The sequence below is a fragment of the Lissotriton vulgaris genome, chromosome 5 (genome assembly GCF_964263255.1).
Source record: "Lissotriton vulgaris chromosome 5, aLisVul1.2, whole genome shotgun sequence".
In the NCBI taxonomy this organism is placed as follows: domain Eukaryota; kingdom Metazoa; phylum Chordata; class Amphibia; order Caudata; family Salamandridae; genus Lissotriton; species Lissotriton vulgaris.
Window position 1 is genome coordinate 914,217,023 of NC_141693.1, and position 17,744 is coordinate 914,234,766.

At 44.6% G+C, this 17,744-nt stretch overlaps 1 protein-coding gene across 1 annotated transcript in view; it reads right to left on the minus strand.

Moving 5' to 3' along the window:
- The window catches only part of KNDC1 (kinase non-catalytic C-lobe domain containing 1), a 757,927-nt gene that overhangs the window by 60,342 nt on the left and 679,841 nt on the right, over positions 1–17,744 (minus strand). The window contains exon 26 of the mRNA XM_086922530.1: positions 4,280–4,430. Within this exon, the coding sequence (XP_086778656.1) occupies positions 4,280–4,430 (151 nt within the window). The remainder of the gene's footprint in view (positions 1–4,279; positions 4,431–17,744) is intronic.

Consider the following 17,744-nt stretch of genomic DNA (forward strand, 5'->3'; position numbering starts at 1 on the left):
TATCCTCATTGACTTGACTGTGCACATATTGCCACATTCCAGCAATGGGGTATATGCAGCACAAGGCATATCCCCACATATGTCATGCATATGTGTACATATCAAATGTTTCCTGTGAGTTTGTACACACTTGTAGCAACATATTCAGGGATATGTGCACTGCCGTAAATGAGACAGCCGCAGTAGTAGCGGTTGCATCTTAATACATGGGGGAAACTTTCCCAGCCTCGGCGGTCAGAACCAGACCGCAATGGTTGGATGGTCGGTCTGACTGGCATCATAATGAGGCACTTAGGGGCAGATTTACAATTACTGTTGCATCCCTACATATAAGTCATACGCCATAAGTCAGATGCTTTTTTATAGTGCACAAATCACCGTAAGGTCTCAGGGCGCTTTGCAGTGGAGAACAGTGACCACGACATGAGCTGGGCTGAAGGCAGCACTTATTTCGGGAAGAGCCAGGTTTTTAGGCTTTTCCGAAACAGTTGATGGTTGGTAACTGACAGAAGATTGGGGGGGAGTTTATTCCACAAAAATGGAGCTATATAGGAAAAAGACCGACATCCATTCCGCGCCATCCGGGCTAGGAGAGATTTCGAACTTGATCTTAATGATCTGGTGGAACGATACCAGACTAGTTTTTTTGCAGATAAGCTGGCCCAGTGCTGTACAGAAATTTGTGGGTTAGACTAAGAACTTTAAAATGGCTTCTCTGGTGAATAGGTAGCCAGTGTAATTGTCTAAGGCTGGGCAAAGAAGCTGATCTGGTGGGAAGGCCCAGCACCAGTCTCGCTTCAACATTCTGCAGTGTCTGCAATTTAGCGAGAAAACACTCATTTATTGATGTAAAGAAGGTGTTGCCGTAATCCAACCGGCTGATGATAAGACCTGGTTTCCTTGTTTCCAGGGGGAGCCATTTGAAGATTTTGCGCAGCATATGCATGATCCCATAGCAGATGCCGGCTACTTGGTTGAGGTGGGTATTCACAGACAGAGAACAATCCAACATGATTCCCAGATTGCGGATCACCTCCTTGGGTAATGGACAAGGTCCTAGTTCCCGAGGCCACCAGTCGTGTGACCATACTTTGCGGGCCTTAACAAACAGGATAATTTCTGTTTTACTGTAATTTAATTGCAGTTTGTTATGACACGTCCATTTGCTAATATCAAGCATGCATTTTTTTTATCTGATACTTGTTTCGTGGAAATCAGCCTTACAAGTTATAAGCACCTGAGTATCGTCAGCATACGATACTGTTGTGAAGCCATATGATTTTATTATATTTGCTAGCGGGGTAAGATAGATATTAAACAATATCGGACTTAGAATTGACCCCTGCGGGACTCCTACAGTAAGGGGCAAACTACTGGATGTGATGGTATCAACCTTTATGGAGGTAAAGCGGTCCGCCAAGTAGTTTTCAAACCAGGCTAGGGCTTTACCCCTGACACCTATCTCCCACAGCCGTTGTTTCAAGATGCCGTGGGAGATAGTGTCAAAGGCGGCGGATAAATCCAATAGTACCAGAATGTCAGAGTCGCCTTCATCAAGAGTGAGTCTAATATTGTCCACGATCTCCATTACAGCCGTCTTGGTACCATGGGCAGCTTGGAAACCCTAATGGGAGGGGTCCAGGAGCCCATGAGTTTCAATATAGGTAGTGAGACGCTTGTTCACCAGATATTCAAGTACCTTTCCAAAATAGGGCAATAATGAAATGGGCCTATAGTTGATAGGAAGGGTAGGGTCACTTGATGGCTTTTTTAGAATGGGTTTGACCTGGGCATGCTTCTAGCTTCTAGGTATGGAAGCTAGCTCAAAAGAGGTGTTAAAAATGTTGGTGAGAGAAGACGCCAGCAGTGGCAATATCTCTGCGCAATTCCGAGGGGACAGGATGTCCGTGGCAGAACCGGATTTGATTTTTCTAAGACCTTCCAAAGCTTCAGAAGGGGTAACAGGAACAAATATGGTAAAATAGGGGGTGTCCGGATAAACCTCGCTCGCAAGTGCTGGCAAGGGATCATCATCAGTAGGTAAAAGTGGAGTTTGACTCGTATCAGGGAAAGCAGCATAGATCATCTTTATTTTATTATCAAAGTAGGAGGACAGGGAGTTGACCCATTCCACTGTTGGAATAAAGACAGGTTGTTCAACCAGAGGAGTGGTAAATTCCTTTACAATTTTATAAAGCTCTTTACTGGAGTGGACTGCTTTATTTATTCTTTGAGTTAGGTAGAGTTTTTTTGCCACTTTGATGTTTTTTAAATAGTTAGAGTGGGTCGATTTATATTTCTCCCGGTCCCCTTTTCCTTTCGTTTTCCGCCACTGGCGTTCTGCTGACCTACTAGTCAGCTTTTCTTTTTTTAAGTCCGCTGTAAACCAGGCAGCTGCAATGGTTTTTACATTCACACTTGTTTTAGGTATTATTTTATCCCGTTTTTCCCCAACGGAGGATTCAAGCTGGGTTACCATGTGTTCAATATTGCTTGGTGGTACTGTGACAAATTTAAAGTGAATCCGGAAAGCATCCGACTTCATTTTACGCCACGGACGGACTAAAATAGTTTTAGTTCTGTGGTTTTTAAGGGTAGTTCCGTTAGGTTTAGGAAAACTGAATTTTAAAAGATAATGATCAGTCCATATCATGGGAAGAGGGGCTTTGCTAATTAGGTTGGATATGTTAGTAAAAATCAGGTCCAGGGTGTGTCCGGCCAGGTGGGTTGGTCCAGTCACCATCTGGGTTAAACCCAAAGTTTCTAACATGTTTAACAGGTTGTTGGTATCAGGGTCTAGAGATATTTCCGCGTGATGATTAAAATCACCTAATAGGATGAAATTGTTGGTTGCTAATACATGAGAAGCAATTGTATCTAGAAGGTGATTGACAAATTTAGACTTTGCCCCTGGGGGCCTATATACCAAAGCTACCCTCCCAAAATCAAGCTTGTTTAGCTTCATATTAATGATCAGGATTTCCGACAGAGGGTTGGAAATGGATTCTAGTACAGTAATTTCTATGGGGGTTTTAGCTGCCACTGCAATACCACCTCCGCGGTTTCCTTTTCTATCCAGCCTAATTAAGTGGTATTCCTGAGGAAATGTAATGAAAGTATCTGGTGAGGCTTGGTTGCGGAGCCACGTTTCTGTAAAAAAGCATATATCCGGTTTTTCGCTCTCTAACAGATTCCATAGCTCAAGAGCATGTTTGGGTATTGATCTCGTGTTGAGGTAAAGAGCGGAGAAAGACTTGGTCAGCATGTTATTATTAGAGCTCGGTTTAGCCTATCGGCAAGAATGCGCCAGTAATTGTGCGCCGCAGCTCCGCCACCCATGAAGCGCCACATTTACAATGCGGCGCACCATGGGGCAAAAACGGCACAGATTCGTCATGCATCTGTGCCGTAAAAGCGGCGCATTGCTGGAGTTGCGTCGCAAGCGCGACGCAGCTCCAGCAATGATCAGGGGGGTCCTATGTGTACAATGCTGCATCAATCCTTACGCCTGCTTCAAGCAGGCGCAGGGTTTTGACGCAGCATGGGCCCAAATGTGACTGAGTGAAATCTTGTAGATTTCACTCAGCCACTTTTGGGAGGCGTTCCTGCGCAGGAACGCCTCCCCATGCGATGGTACGCCTCTTCTGGCTCAGGGCTTTACAACGTGACGCATCTGAGAGATGCATCACGTTGTAAATACCCCGCATCATGGTGCATCTTTTGCGCCGCCGCTGCGTCACAAAAGTGACGCAACAGCGGCGTAAAAGCGGCACAAGGGGCTTGTAAATCTGCCCCCAGGTCTGTAAATGTCTGTGCTGAATAATGTCACAGCAGAAATTCACTTACAGAGATTACCCAGCATAAGGAACTTACTGGCTATTTATCCATGGGCCTCAAAACGTTTATCAATTAAATAAATTATAATGTACATTCACATCCTAACATATAATTCATTAACCAAAATGCTCATTCCAGGAAATTCCCAAGCAAAATAAAATAATAATAATGATAATAATGATGATGATGGTGTTACGTTGATGATGAATACTGGCATTATTATTGTTATTTTTATTAATTATAATATTCACCATCTACTGCTCAATTTTATTAGTCGTATTCTATTTTTTATTCTAATTATTATTTCACTTATAATTATTATTTCTACCACTAATACTAATGATACTAAGAAGAATAGAATGAAGAAGGATTTTAAGATGTATTGATAACTATATTATAATAATGGCACTGACAAACTAAGTAAATGTAGCTAAATACAAACCTTGAGATTGTGACTCGAAACAATTTCAGCAGCAACCCACGTGCTGACATTCTCTGCAAACCTTAAAACATGGACAAGGTACTTGTTTTGTTTACAGTTTGGCTGAAAGAGGCTGCAACCATCAGCCACTAGTGACTCAGTGGAAAACGATCTGCAAAATATAAACGAAAATGACCTCACGGTTGTGCATAAAGTACAATACAATTGTATATTTAGCAGCAGTTTCTTGGTTCAGAACCCTTCCACAGGGTCAGAGAGATGATTAACATATACTTCTTGAAATACTGAAATAAACAACCATTATGTTTTATAGCATTATTGACAGATAATAACTAACAACTGTGAGGACTACTCGCATTGCTAATATAAAGCAATTAATTAATTCAGTATGTTAAAAAAGAACACACTTGGTTACAGAAAGCACAAGGGCATGATTTAAACGTTGTTGATCTAGAGGCATGCACACTAATCACTTTTTAAGCTACACAATATTGTGATGCAAAGCAGGAATTTAGGCCTGATTTAGCATTGTATATGATCATGTAGACAAACACATTCACAGAATACAAATTATAAGAACCCATTTCACTTAAACCATGTAACTGGAAAATCCAAGCTAAATGGCACCCACCATACAAACCAATTCAAAGAATATATAGGTTTTCAGAATTGCCTTATACAATGTTTAGTTTTGAGGGTGTGAATGCTGTTAATCTCGAAATCTGGGGGCCTGATTTATATTTCGGTGATGGGGTACTCCACACACACGTGACTGAAATCATGTCCACCGTATTACAAGTGCCATAGGTTATAATGCAATATAAATGTGAAATATAAATGATGCCTTGGGTTCTTACTGTAGACCTCTTTATAAGGATCAACAAACAACAAAATAGAAGGGGGTTCCCCAGTGGGCTAGTTCAGATATAGGCAGGAAAAAAGGAGGGGAAGTAAACAGCTGAATAGAACAGAAAAACACGGCCAAAGTAGATAGCTAGGTCCCTGGGGGGTGATCCTAAAAATAATGGGGGTGGTGACAAACAAGCTACGTATCAGAGACAATAGTACATCACACAAATTCAGTACATCTTTGTTATGAAAATAGAATTTGTTTATTAATAAATCAGTGGCTCAGACATGAGTCCATGTGCAAAATTCTGGGCAAATGTGAAGGGGTAGATAAAACATGAAATATAAAACAGGTCAAAGTTGATCTTCACAGAGAACAATCCAAGGTTCATGTCCCACACACTTCCACAAACATTCATTCAACAGACACTCACTTTCACGCTACCTCACTATAGTCAAGCACTCATACACATTAAATCATCGGGGTACACATGGGCCTGCAGAGAACGAATGTATAAACTGCTAGGACTGGGCTAACATGGAGGCAAAACAATGTGGGTGGAACGTTTTTACAACAACTACATTAGAGGCCATCCATGTAGATCACGCCTTTATAAGGATCATATAGATCCTATTTTCATTCTCCCCCGGTCTCTTCCCATTTTCTTTTCACAGTAGTTTTTTAACAGTTTTTTAAAAACTGCTGTCTGGTGGGTTATCTCTTGAAGTGCCTTCCCTTCTTTCTGCAGTTTTTCCCCCTTCCCTCCTCCTCCTCCATTCTCACACCTCTCTTGTTTTTGCCTTTTCTTTGGGATGGACATCCCCCCCCAAACATTCATTCATCCATTTTAAATTTAAATTTCTCTCCTCCCACACGTGTCTCCCCTTTTCCAGTTTCTCCCACCCTGCTTCGTTCTACTATTGTCTCCTTAAAATCCTGCTTTCTGCAATCATCAAAAGTTTTCAAGCTTTTTTTGTAATTCCCCTTTTCTAAAACAAAATTCTTCACAAATCTTCAGTTTTTTTTGTTCAGGAATTATAGGACTAGCATATGCTTTGGGATTCTTAAATCCATATTTCCTGACCAAGAATCGATATGAGGTCAGCAACTATTAATTTCTCATGAAAACACGTTTTAATTATTTTCATAATGTCTGCTATATTTTGTCTTTTTTCTTGACCAAACTGTATTTCTTTTAATTTGAATAAAGGTTTTTATTTTTGTGTTTTCTATGAATTATTGTACTATAGCGATGAAGTATTGCCAATGAATTAAACTTTTTAAAGTCTGCATTGTGACTGATACCTAAAAATGACAGCAATATTGTTGCAATTTGGTTCTGGTCATTCAGTACACCCAGATTTGTTTTGCTTTTTGGATCGCCCGGTTTTGTACGTCTTACTGTGGATGAGTTTCATTATATGTGTCTCACCCATTGCAATAGCATGGGAAATGGACTGTGTTTGAATACCTCCAGTGTCTGCCTTTAAATATAAGGCTGCTACGATGCAGCAGGGGCAAGGGGCACTTGCCTGGGTTCACTTGAACATGTATATACATGTATGTGCCCACGTGTGTGGGCTGCACGTGGGAGACTACTGTAATGTGCAGTCTGATAACTGCACACAGGTAGCATGGCACAGGGGGGACTCTGCAGTGTTAGATGTTGACCTGGGGTAGGCCTTATGCTAGTGTACACTAATAGTGAAAGTGAGTGTGATTTACTCTTTTGTCCGTAGTAACACTTTATTAAACACATAAGGAGAAAACTGCCTTGGAGTACATATTCGCTTCCCATTGACCTACAAAGTCCAGTGACATATCAAAATGGGGTGGAACCTGTGTGAGATAATCAAATGTGCAAGTTCCAAAAAGATATCTGTACATCTTATGGGTCATCCAGAATTGTCATATTTCTCTGGCTCAGCTCAGGATCGGAGCCCAGGCCTTTTGGCACCCTGCTGTGCCAGGATAATTAAATTAAATTCCTCTATCTCCACACAGAGGGAGTAATTAACAGTGCTTCACTCAGTTTCTGAAGAGGAATCAGTGCAATGCAGTGCAGTGTAGAAGGATCGGCATCAAACAGTGATGGGCCAGCCCAAGTCCACTGAACAAAGGATGGAGCCCACACCTCTGAAGCCAGCACAGGAGAGCTTGCTCCCTTTTGAAGATTTGGGACAAAGGCACTGGAAGTGATGTGAGTGAGGGGTGGAGATGTGGCTCCCGGAGGAGATGTGACTAGTGACTCCTGGATGATGCCATATTGAATAGTCCCAAGGGCAAAAAGAACAGATGATGGATGGAATGTTGAACAATGCAAACACTCACCCACAGTCAGCAGATCTGGATTTAATCTATCACCACGCCACCCCAGTTTGGAACCAGCCATATGAAAATCAGTCTTGACCCTGCTCCTAATGGGAACAGTCAAGCCCGATCTGCCAAGCCAAAGCCTCTCTGTATAGGTAACAGCCATCCTGGAACAGGTTTTGGTTAACACCCCTCATCAGCCAGGCTAGCTTGAATCCAATGGCAAGTGAGCACGTCTGGGCAAACCCTTCCAAAAAAAAGAAAAAATAACAGATAATGGATGGAATGCTGAACAATGCAAACATTCACCCCCAGTCAACAGATCTAGGTATGATCCATCCTTTTTTTTACCCACCATGGAACCCAGTTTGGACCCAGCCATATGCAAATCAGTTTTGACCTGCTCCTAATGGGGTAATGTTTGACAATGTTCAATATTCTGTCGATCAGTTGTTTTTTTTTTGCATTTGTCACCCAAGTGGGACAGTATCCCCAGACCTGGGTCCCGTGCTCTCCATGCCACTGGAATCAAGCTAGCCTGGCTGATGAGGGGTGAAACCCCGACACTGGTCAAAGGATGCTTGTTTCCAGTCCGAGGAGGAACTGGCCTGGCAGTTCGGGCTAGACTGTTCCCATCGGGAGCCGGCTCAAGATTGATTTGCATATGGCTGTGCTTAAAGTAGAATGGCTTGGGGAGTAAACAAAATATGGATTTGGGCCCAGATCTCTGCACTGGGGTGAATGTTTGACATTGTTCAACATTCTATCCATCAATTGTTCTTTTTGTATTTGTCAACCAGCGTGGGATGGTATGCCCAGAAGTGGGTCCCATGCTCCCCATGCCACTGGAATCAAGCTAGCATGGCTGATGAAGGGTGAGACCCCAAAACCAGTCCCAGGATTCTTGCTTCCGGCCCAGGGAGGACCTGTACTGGCAGTTCAGTCTGGACTGTTCCCATGGGGAGCAGGGTCAAGACTGATTTGCATATGGCTGCCTTTAAACTGGAATGGCATTGGGAGCAAAAAAACGATGGATTTAGGCGCAGATCTCAGTACTGGGGTGAATGTTTGACATTGTTCAACATTCTGTTCCATCAATTGTTCTTTTTGTATCTTGAACTGTCCCAGCATGCTGAGTAGGAGGGATGGGACTGGGTAGAGAGGTGGCATGAGATCCTAGGATTGGCTTGAGGGGCCTGTCTTTTGGCACCTTCCACTCCCCTTTAAAAATTCTTGCACAGGGAGGAGATACTCTCTTGGTTGTTGTTCCATGGACAACTAGAAGGATGAACCTCCTGATGCCCAACAAAGGACTAAGTACTCTGACCCAGTTGACCCCAGGTTGGCCCCTTACAGCCTCTGAGGGCCAGTTGAGGGTAAAGCCCTGGACGTCTGTGCCCAGAGCCAATGACCAGGAAAAAAGGCTGGTGCAGAGAGCCCGTAGAACCCCTTCCCTATAGGTTACACCACTTTAGAGGGGAGGACATCTGCTGATACTGCTCCTGGTGGCTTGAGCTCACCACCAAGAGTAAAATGAGCACAGGATCATCTGGTTCGGCCCAATGGGGCTCAATTACGGCAGTCTGAAAATTGGCGATCTTTGACCCCATTTGGAAACAGTGTGTGGGGCTCCTCTGACGTTCCTGAAATTCCCCCCGTGGTGGGCCAGAGCCCGGGGGTTGATGCATGAGGCATTATTTAATTTTTCTTGTGACGGGGCATGTGTGTGACCCTTTCATAGACTTTCCCTGGGTCCGGGGACCCCATCCCATGGGCTGTGTCGGCAGAACAAGGGGTCTGAGACCCTATATCCTTAAACAACAGGAGAAAGAAGGATGCACTGTCATATCCCTCCACCAGTGGCATGGGGTCTGCCCTGCTCTCTGTGCACATGTCTGAGGGGAGTGGGTGGCACATCCAAGAGAGAGGAGCACCCTGCCTGCAGTAGCAGTAAGGGAAGGTGAAGCTACCCTTGACTGCATTGGAGCCTGTGGGGCAGTGAAAGGTGGGCTCCCTCAGCTCCTGGCAGAATTTGGAGGCATGGTGGTGCCCCGGTGGGACTGGGCACCGCTAAAAAAAATTAAAAGCCATGCAGAAAAAAGGGTAGTTGCTCCACTGCGCAGTGGGAGAGCCGCCCATCTCAGATATTCACTGCTCCAGTCTGGAGCTTACCATAATGCCGAGTGGGGCTTCTGAATTTTCATATTTTCTCCACTCATGGCAGGCCCAGGATGGCAGGGGCACCACCAACATTAAAGAGAAGGCATTGGGGGGAAGCTGATAGAGTGCAGCAGCTACCCCGCCCAAGGGGATTTAAAGGACTGACCCTACGACTGTGTGGTCATACAATCCTAGACCTTTCAGGGATGTTATTAATATGTCGTAGCACTTCCAATGCTTAGCTTCTCCTTTCTAGTGTTTTTTCTTACAGTGTTAAGTTTTGAGGCGACGTATGAAAAAAATGAAGATAAGGCTGGGTCATTTATGAGTGGTTGTGGAGGAAACGGTAGGTTGGTTAATGTACCAATGTGGTGTGATGTGGACAAGATTGAAGTGGTCTGATGAGGTTCTAACAGTGTGACGATTTATGTTTGTCAATGGCACTGGATAGTGTCCTCAAGGTTTACTTGCAATCTTCAAGGTTTGAGACATTTTTGTTTCTTTGTTATTTGCATTATCATGCTATGTTTTAAAGTAAAAATTGCAAATGCTAGGCAATTAATATATTTGAAGCCATGATGAAGTAGTGAAGAAGCTGAGTATGGGAAAATTTGCAATTAATGCTAGTCTTCTGATACTATTAAAGTAATCAAATAGAGTTTTGGGAGAGTGGGTTGAAGTCATTGAGAATCTGCTGTATGAATGGTAGTGAGTCTGAGTGCGCTTTCTTTTGGAAGCACGGTGTTGGTAGAGGGAGAGAGTCAATGTTACAAATGTTGACTAGCCAATTGAGTTCTGAGTGGATGGGGACGAAATAAGAGTGGGTTTGGAGTGGAGCGTGTCATTGATACATGTATGATATGTAGAGATTACTTGGGCAATTTGTTGGTGAAAGGTGAGTGTTAGTTAGCAAGTCATTGGAGAGAAATTGTGAATAAAGTTTCTGTTGCAGTTGGCGTGTCTATATTAAATTGCGGTTGTCTTGGAGAATGGCTGTGTGGAGAGTATAAGTGTGTTGAGGGCTATATATTGAGGAGGTAAGAAAAGTCAGCAACGTGCCTGGTGTTGATAGATTATTATAACATTTACTTTGAAGGAACAAATGACTGATGTACAGTTGTACTCATTGAAAGACAGGCGAAAGGATTGTGTGGTGTGGAAATAGTTCTGAGTGACATAGAATAGGGAATCCGGTTCCTCAATCATAGCAGATGCATCACTGTGTTTGTGAAAAAAAGGCATGATCACTGAAAGGTTGCAGGTGTACCAGAGTCCTAATTGTCAATCCAAGTCTCTGAGAAGGCAATATATATAGTGGTGAGTTGAAATGCTCAATTGTAAATGCTTTTTTGTTGCAGACTAATTATCACTAAACATTGCATAGGCAAAATGAAATTGATAGTTCATTAAACTATCACATAGGGACTCTGATCAATTTATCTATATGGCTTGGTAGGTAGATAAGGTAATATTTTGTAGATTTTAGGTCAAAATGAGTTGTTGCAAGTAGGCATATAGTTTGATTAGGTGTGGAGTGAGTTTGTGTGGTAGTGGGTAATGTGGCTAGCTGTTTGTACCAGATGTTTTGTGGATATTACGTCATATATGGTGGAAATATAGCATTAAGAATAGCAACATGGTGAGGGTTGTGGTGGTGTTGTGTAAGTTAAAGAATAATGGAAATAAATTGCTTGTGAGTGTAAGTAATCATTCTACATGTAATGTAAATGATTTCTAAACACAAATTAAAATGTAGGACATTTTAGATGTTCGGTGTAGGAGAAGAATCCCATTTAAGGGCAAAATTACAGTAATGCCCAGAATTTCCTTTAGGTACAAACATCACACATAATTAGGTGAAAAATCAGAGGAATTAATTGGATATTTGCACACTGAAAGTAAGTGGGCTGGTGTGAAAGACAACCCTTGTGCGGCTGTGATTACAAGAATATGTGAATAAGTGTGGGTTAGCTTATTCTCCAAGTATGATCACTAGAATGCAAGGACGTATCAGTTCTTCTGATACACATTACACTATAGTAAGGAAGAGACAGGAAATTCTGGCTTTCACTTCACTAGCTTCTCTTAAATTGTGTAATAACCACGTATTGACAGTAGCCTAGTCAAGATCGCAATATTTGATTCTTGATGTAGCAAGGGCATTACCTCTTCTGAACCCCAAATATGGTCAAAATAAGCAATGCACTTTTCAAGACTACTACTTACAGGAGAGGCCTGGGCTCAGGCAAACACTGATGATTTAATGTTGTGAGCAAAAACCAAGACTCCAGAGTTAATCTCATAGTGCCCATACATTTACAATGTTCAGATGGGTTGAGAACACAGACATATGAGGCACACCTTAATGGGAAATCAGGTCCACATTACAAGTGATCATCTGCTGGATTCAGTCATGGGAAATTAAGCATCTTGCTGCAATTCATCGAAGACCCCTACTACTACTCTATATATTAACAGGTGCGCCCGAGAACGCCAGTGAATTTCTTATCAAGTGAGCAACCCAGATGGCACTTATTCTGACATAATTTTGCTCTATTATAAAACAAGGGGATTGTACCTATGCCTCCGAGATGTATTACTAAATCACTCAGTAAGACAATAGATAAAGCTAAATGAATTAGTTTTACCAAGACAATTTATTTTGTCAGTATCTTTAGAATCAGTTTTTTAGATGATTATTTTTTAGGCAAGAGAATCAACATTATCAACTAAACCTCTAGCGACTGAATTTTCACAAAAGACTAATGTACAAATAACATACAAAAAACATTGAATTAATCATCAATAGACCTTAACAAAAAAGGACTAATGTACATGTGACATACAAAGAACATTAAATCAACATATATCATTTCATTCCAATTATCAAAAAACAGTTAATCATGGACAGAAAGAATTTGCCAATATTAAATATGCACCGTACCGGCACTAGTTCGCATAAAATTCTTGTTAATACATTTAATATGAATGTTCAAGTTTAAAAGGAATGTTTAAACTTTGACTCATGTGGTTCTAAAAAGAAATAGTGCACCACATTGTGGAAACTGAATGCATATTTAATATTGGCAAATTCTTTCTGTCCATGATTAACTGTTTTTTGATAATTGGAATGAAATGATATATGTTGATTTAATGTTCTTTGTATGTCACATGTACATTAGTCCTTTTTTGTTAAGGTCTATTGATGATTAATTCAATGTTTTTTGTATGTTATTTGCACATTAGTCTTTTGTGAAAATTCAGTCGCTAGAGGTTTAGTTGATAATGTTGATTCTCTTGCCTAAAAAATAATCATTTAAAAAACTGATCCTAAAGATACTGACAAAATAAATTGTCTTGGTAAAACGAATTCATTTAGCTTTATCTATTGTCTTACTGAGTGATTTAGTAATTTAGATTTAGTAATACATCTCGGAGGCATAGGTACAATCCCCTTGTTTTATATTATTATTGTGGCCCTACCTACCCTCCGTCCCCTAAGGGCCCACCCCTTCCTTTCAATTATAATTTTGCTCTAAGCAGTAACATTTCCATGTGCCCAGTTCGATTCATAATAATTCCTGGAGAAATTTTGCAGTAAAAACAGGTCTGCATCCTGAGTTTCACAGATAAGAGAGAAAGCATGCTTTTACAATGCAGAACATAGTTATGAATCTAAATTTGTTCCCCAATTCGTCTTTAGGAATTTTGTCTCACAGTAGCATGCTACAAGATATCTTCGCTGCTCTCTCACCAGAGAAGGAGACTACGAATATGAAGCTCAGAGTGCTATTGAAAGGTTTAGAAATAGAGGATATACACATACTGTCCTTGATGAGGCCATAGAGAGAGCAGCGAAGATATCTCGCAGCACGCAGAGACAAAATTCCTAAAGACGAATCGGGGAACGAACTTAGATTCATAACTACATTCTCTAATGATGCTGGTGTATTGAATAAGATCATCCAACGTCTCTGGAGTATCTTGAAAACGGATCCTGTTTAGGGAATAAGGCATGAAAAAGTAGTACAGAAGTGCTTTCATATACAGTACCTGGATGTAAACGATCAAAAAATATCACCAAATTCATGACGTGCAATACACCATATTGTGTCTATTGCCTAAAATGTCCATGCCAGCTAATATATATATAGGTAGAACCATCCATTCGACTAAACATAGAATTCTTGAGCATGCATGAGCAATTGAGAAAAATTATAAAGCCTATCCAGTTGCTACACATTTGGCCACCCACCACAATAGTAACAGAAACCTCCTTTGTTTCTTCTGTATAGATCATATCCCAGCAAAATGAAAGAGGTGGGGATAGAGTTTAAAAACGTACGACGTATTGAGTCCCGTTATATCGTAGACCTGCAAATTAAGATACCACTGGGCCTTAATACAGGGGAAGAGTTAGCTAGCTATTTGGGCTAAAATTGCTAGTGTATTGAAGAAGCTAATGGAAAGGTTTACTGTTCTCCCAGCAAGAGAATTTCTGCAATAAGTAATATTCAGATAAATGCATTTTGGTGTGGGTTCCTTTCATGTTAAGTTATTTTATTTGTACGGGAAAGCCGAGTGAACGATAGTGGTCATAACAAGGACCTGGACTATTTAGGCTCATTCAGAGCAAGATTTTATGAGGAAATGTTCTTCAATATTTTGCCAGGCAGGTCACTCCCCACGCCGCGCAGCTCCATCAGACTGTGCCCATGCTCCGATCTCAGAAGCTGCTGCTGCTGCTGTAAGTTCGAGTCAGCTTGCCTGCTCCACTGTGCTGTTATTCTTTTCTACCTTGTAAACTCTGTGTATTTTGTATTTCCGTGGTTGTCTCTCCCCCGCTTGTATTCTCTGTACTTGCTCTTTTCCCCCTGCCTGTTGTGCCCATCTTGCCCCTGTCCCTTGCCAGTCCTCCTTTTCCCGCCACTGCGTCCCATGCGGCTCGCCCCCACGCTCGCTCATTCGTCGCCCACCCCCTCCCAGCTGCTCCTCCCTCCCACCTCCATCCCACCTCCCCTTCTTATGGCGGCCGCTGCGCGGCAGTGAGAGCGACCCTTGACCCTGCTGCCAGGCAGGTCGCTCCCCACGCCACGCAGCTCCACCAGAATGTGCCCGTTCTCCTATCTCAGAAGCTGTTGCTGCAAGTTCGAGGATGCTTGCCTGCTCCACTGTGCTGTTATTCTTTTCTCCCATGTAAACTCTGTGTATTTGGTATTTCTGTGATTCTCTCCCTGCTTGTATTCTCTGTACTTGCTCTTTTCCCCCGCCTGTTGTGCCCATCTTGCCCCTGTCCCTCGCCATTCCCGCTTTCCCCGCGGCCCGCCCCGCTCGCTCATTTGTCGCCCACCACCTCCCAGCTGCTTCTGCCTCCCACCTCCCCATCTTATAGCAGCCGCACGCAGAAGGCGCGCCTAAGTCAAGCCCGTCTGCGCCCATCCACGTCTGGACCGCGCCCAGCACTAGAACCTATGGCCCCCGCAAACTCCACAACGCCCTAGTCCGCTACGATGCCAGCACCATTCATGCACTCAACCGCGGACTAGAACACACCTGCTACCGGGCCAACCCGAAGCGCACCCATGGACCCTTCACCTGCCGGAATTGCAGCTTCACCAGCACCCGGCCCACCAAACTGCCAACCAAAGAACCCAACTACCTCAGATGCATCCTCCTCAACACCCGCTCTGCCCGTAAACATGCCGTCTCTGGGACCTACTCGACCAACCTACCCAGGCGTCGCCTTCCTGACGGAGACCTGGCTGATACCCACCTCTGCTCCCGACATCACCATAGCCATCCTGGAAGGCTACAAGATCACCCGCAGGGACCACACCAACGGTGTTGGAGGAGGAATCGCCATCGTCCACAGGAACACCATCAGAGTCTCAACCAACACCGACGACACCCTCAGCACTTCCAAACACCTGCACTTCCAGATACACACCGACCCCAACACCACCCTCAGAGGAACCCTCATCTACAGACCCTCCGGACCCCGACCACAGTTCAGTGACTCCATCGCCGACTTCATCAGCACACACGCTCTCACCTCCATGGACTACATCATCCTCTGGGACCTGAACTTCCACCTCGAGAACAATAACAACACCAACTCCACCACCCTGATCGACAACCTCGGACTCAGACAGCTCATAACAACACCCACCCATGCCGCTGGCCACACGCTTAACCCCATCTTCACCGCAAGCCCCAGCGTCACCTTCAACCACACCACCGAACCCCACTGGACCGACCACCACGGCATCCACTTCACCTTCAGAAAGCCCACCACACTCCGCCGCACCCAACAGATGCCTCGACACTGCTGGAGCAAAGCCACCGAAGACCAGCTAACCAACACCCTCGACCAGAGCCCACCCGCCGACTCCACCGACCCAGACGCCGCCACCCGCAACCTCAGACAATGGATCGACAACTGCGCCAACACCCTCGCCCTGCTCAAGACACCCCCAACAGCCACACCAGCAAGAAAGCCACCTGGTTCATCGTAGACCTCCAGGCCTCGAAACGAACATGCCGAAAACTGGAGAAAAACTGGCTCCGCGAACGAACACTGGACAGCTACGCAGCCCACAAGAAAGCCATCCGCAGATACCATCAACTCATTAGAGCCGCCAAGAGGGCCTCATTCAATGACCGCTTACATAACAACCCACACAACAACAAAGAGCTCTTCAACATCGTGAAGGAACTCTCCAACCCCAGTTCCAACACCAACGACATCCCGCCTTCCCAAGACCTGTGTGACTCACTGGTCACCTTCTTCACCGCAAGATCGCCGACATCCATGACAGCTTCAATGCCACAACGGCCCCGATAACCACCGCCCCCACAACCACCACCTGCACCAACTGCCTGCTCTCCTGGACCAGCACCAACGACGAGGACAACAGCAAGATCATGAACACCATCCACTCCGGGTCACCATTAGACCCATGCCCTCACCACATCTTCAACAAAGCCTGCACAGCCATCGCACCCCATCTCCGGAAAGTAATCAACATCTCCTTTGAGAAAGCAACCTTCCCAGAAAGCTGGAAGCATGCCAAGATCAACGCCCTACTCAAGAAACCCAAGGCAGACCCCAAGGACCTCAAGAACTTCCGACCCATCTCCCTTCTCCTGTTCCCGACGAAGGTCACAGAGAAAATCGTCAACAAACAACTGACCCCCAACCTCAAGGAGAATAGCATCCTGGACCCGTCCCAGTCCGGTTTCTGCAGTAACCACAGCACCAAAACTGCCCTCATTGCCGCCACCGATGACATCAGGACCCTGCGTGACAATGGAGAAACTGCGGCCTTCATCCTCCTGGACCTATCAGCCGCCTTGGACACGGTCTGCCACCGCACACTACGAACACGCATACACGATGCCAGGATCCAAGAGAGGGCCCTGGAATGGCCAACATCCTTCCTCTCCGGCAGAACTCAAAGCGTCCGCCTTCCCCCTACCTCTCCAAGGCCACCAAGATCATCTGTGGCATACCCCAGGGCCTTTCCCTCAGCCCGACGCTGTTCAACATCTACATGGCACCCCTCACCCATGTTGCCCGACAGCATGACCTCAACATCATCTCCTACGCCGACGACACCCAGCTGATTGTCTCCCTCACCAAAGACCCCCACACCGCCAAAACCAACCTCCACGAAGGAATGAAGGCCGGCGTCGAATGGATGAGCAACAGCCGACTGAAGCTGAACTCTGACAAGATGGAGGTCCTCATCCTCGGCTCCACTCCTTCAGCCTGGGGCAACTCCTGGTGGCCGACAACACTAGGAACAGCGCCGACACCCACCGACCATACACGCAACCTAGGGGTCATCCGCGACTCCACCCTCTCCATGACTAAGCAGGTCAACGCTGTCTCCTTATCCTGCTTCAAGACCATCCGAATGCTCCGCAGGATCTTCAAGTGGATCCTCACTGAAACTAGGAGAACAGTCACCCAGGCCCTAGTCACCAGCAGTCTTGACTACGGAAATGCCCTCTATACAGGAACGTCGACCAGGCTCCTGAGACAACTGCAACGCATCCAGAATGCCTCGGCACGTCTGATCCTCGACATAGCCACCGGAGCCACATCACACCCCACCTGAGATACCTGCACTGGCTCCC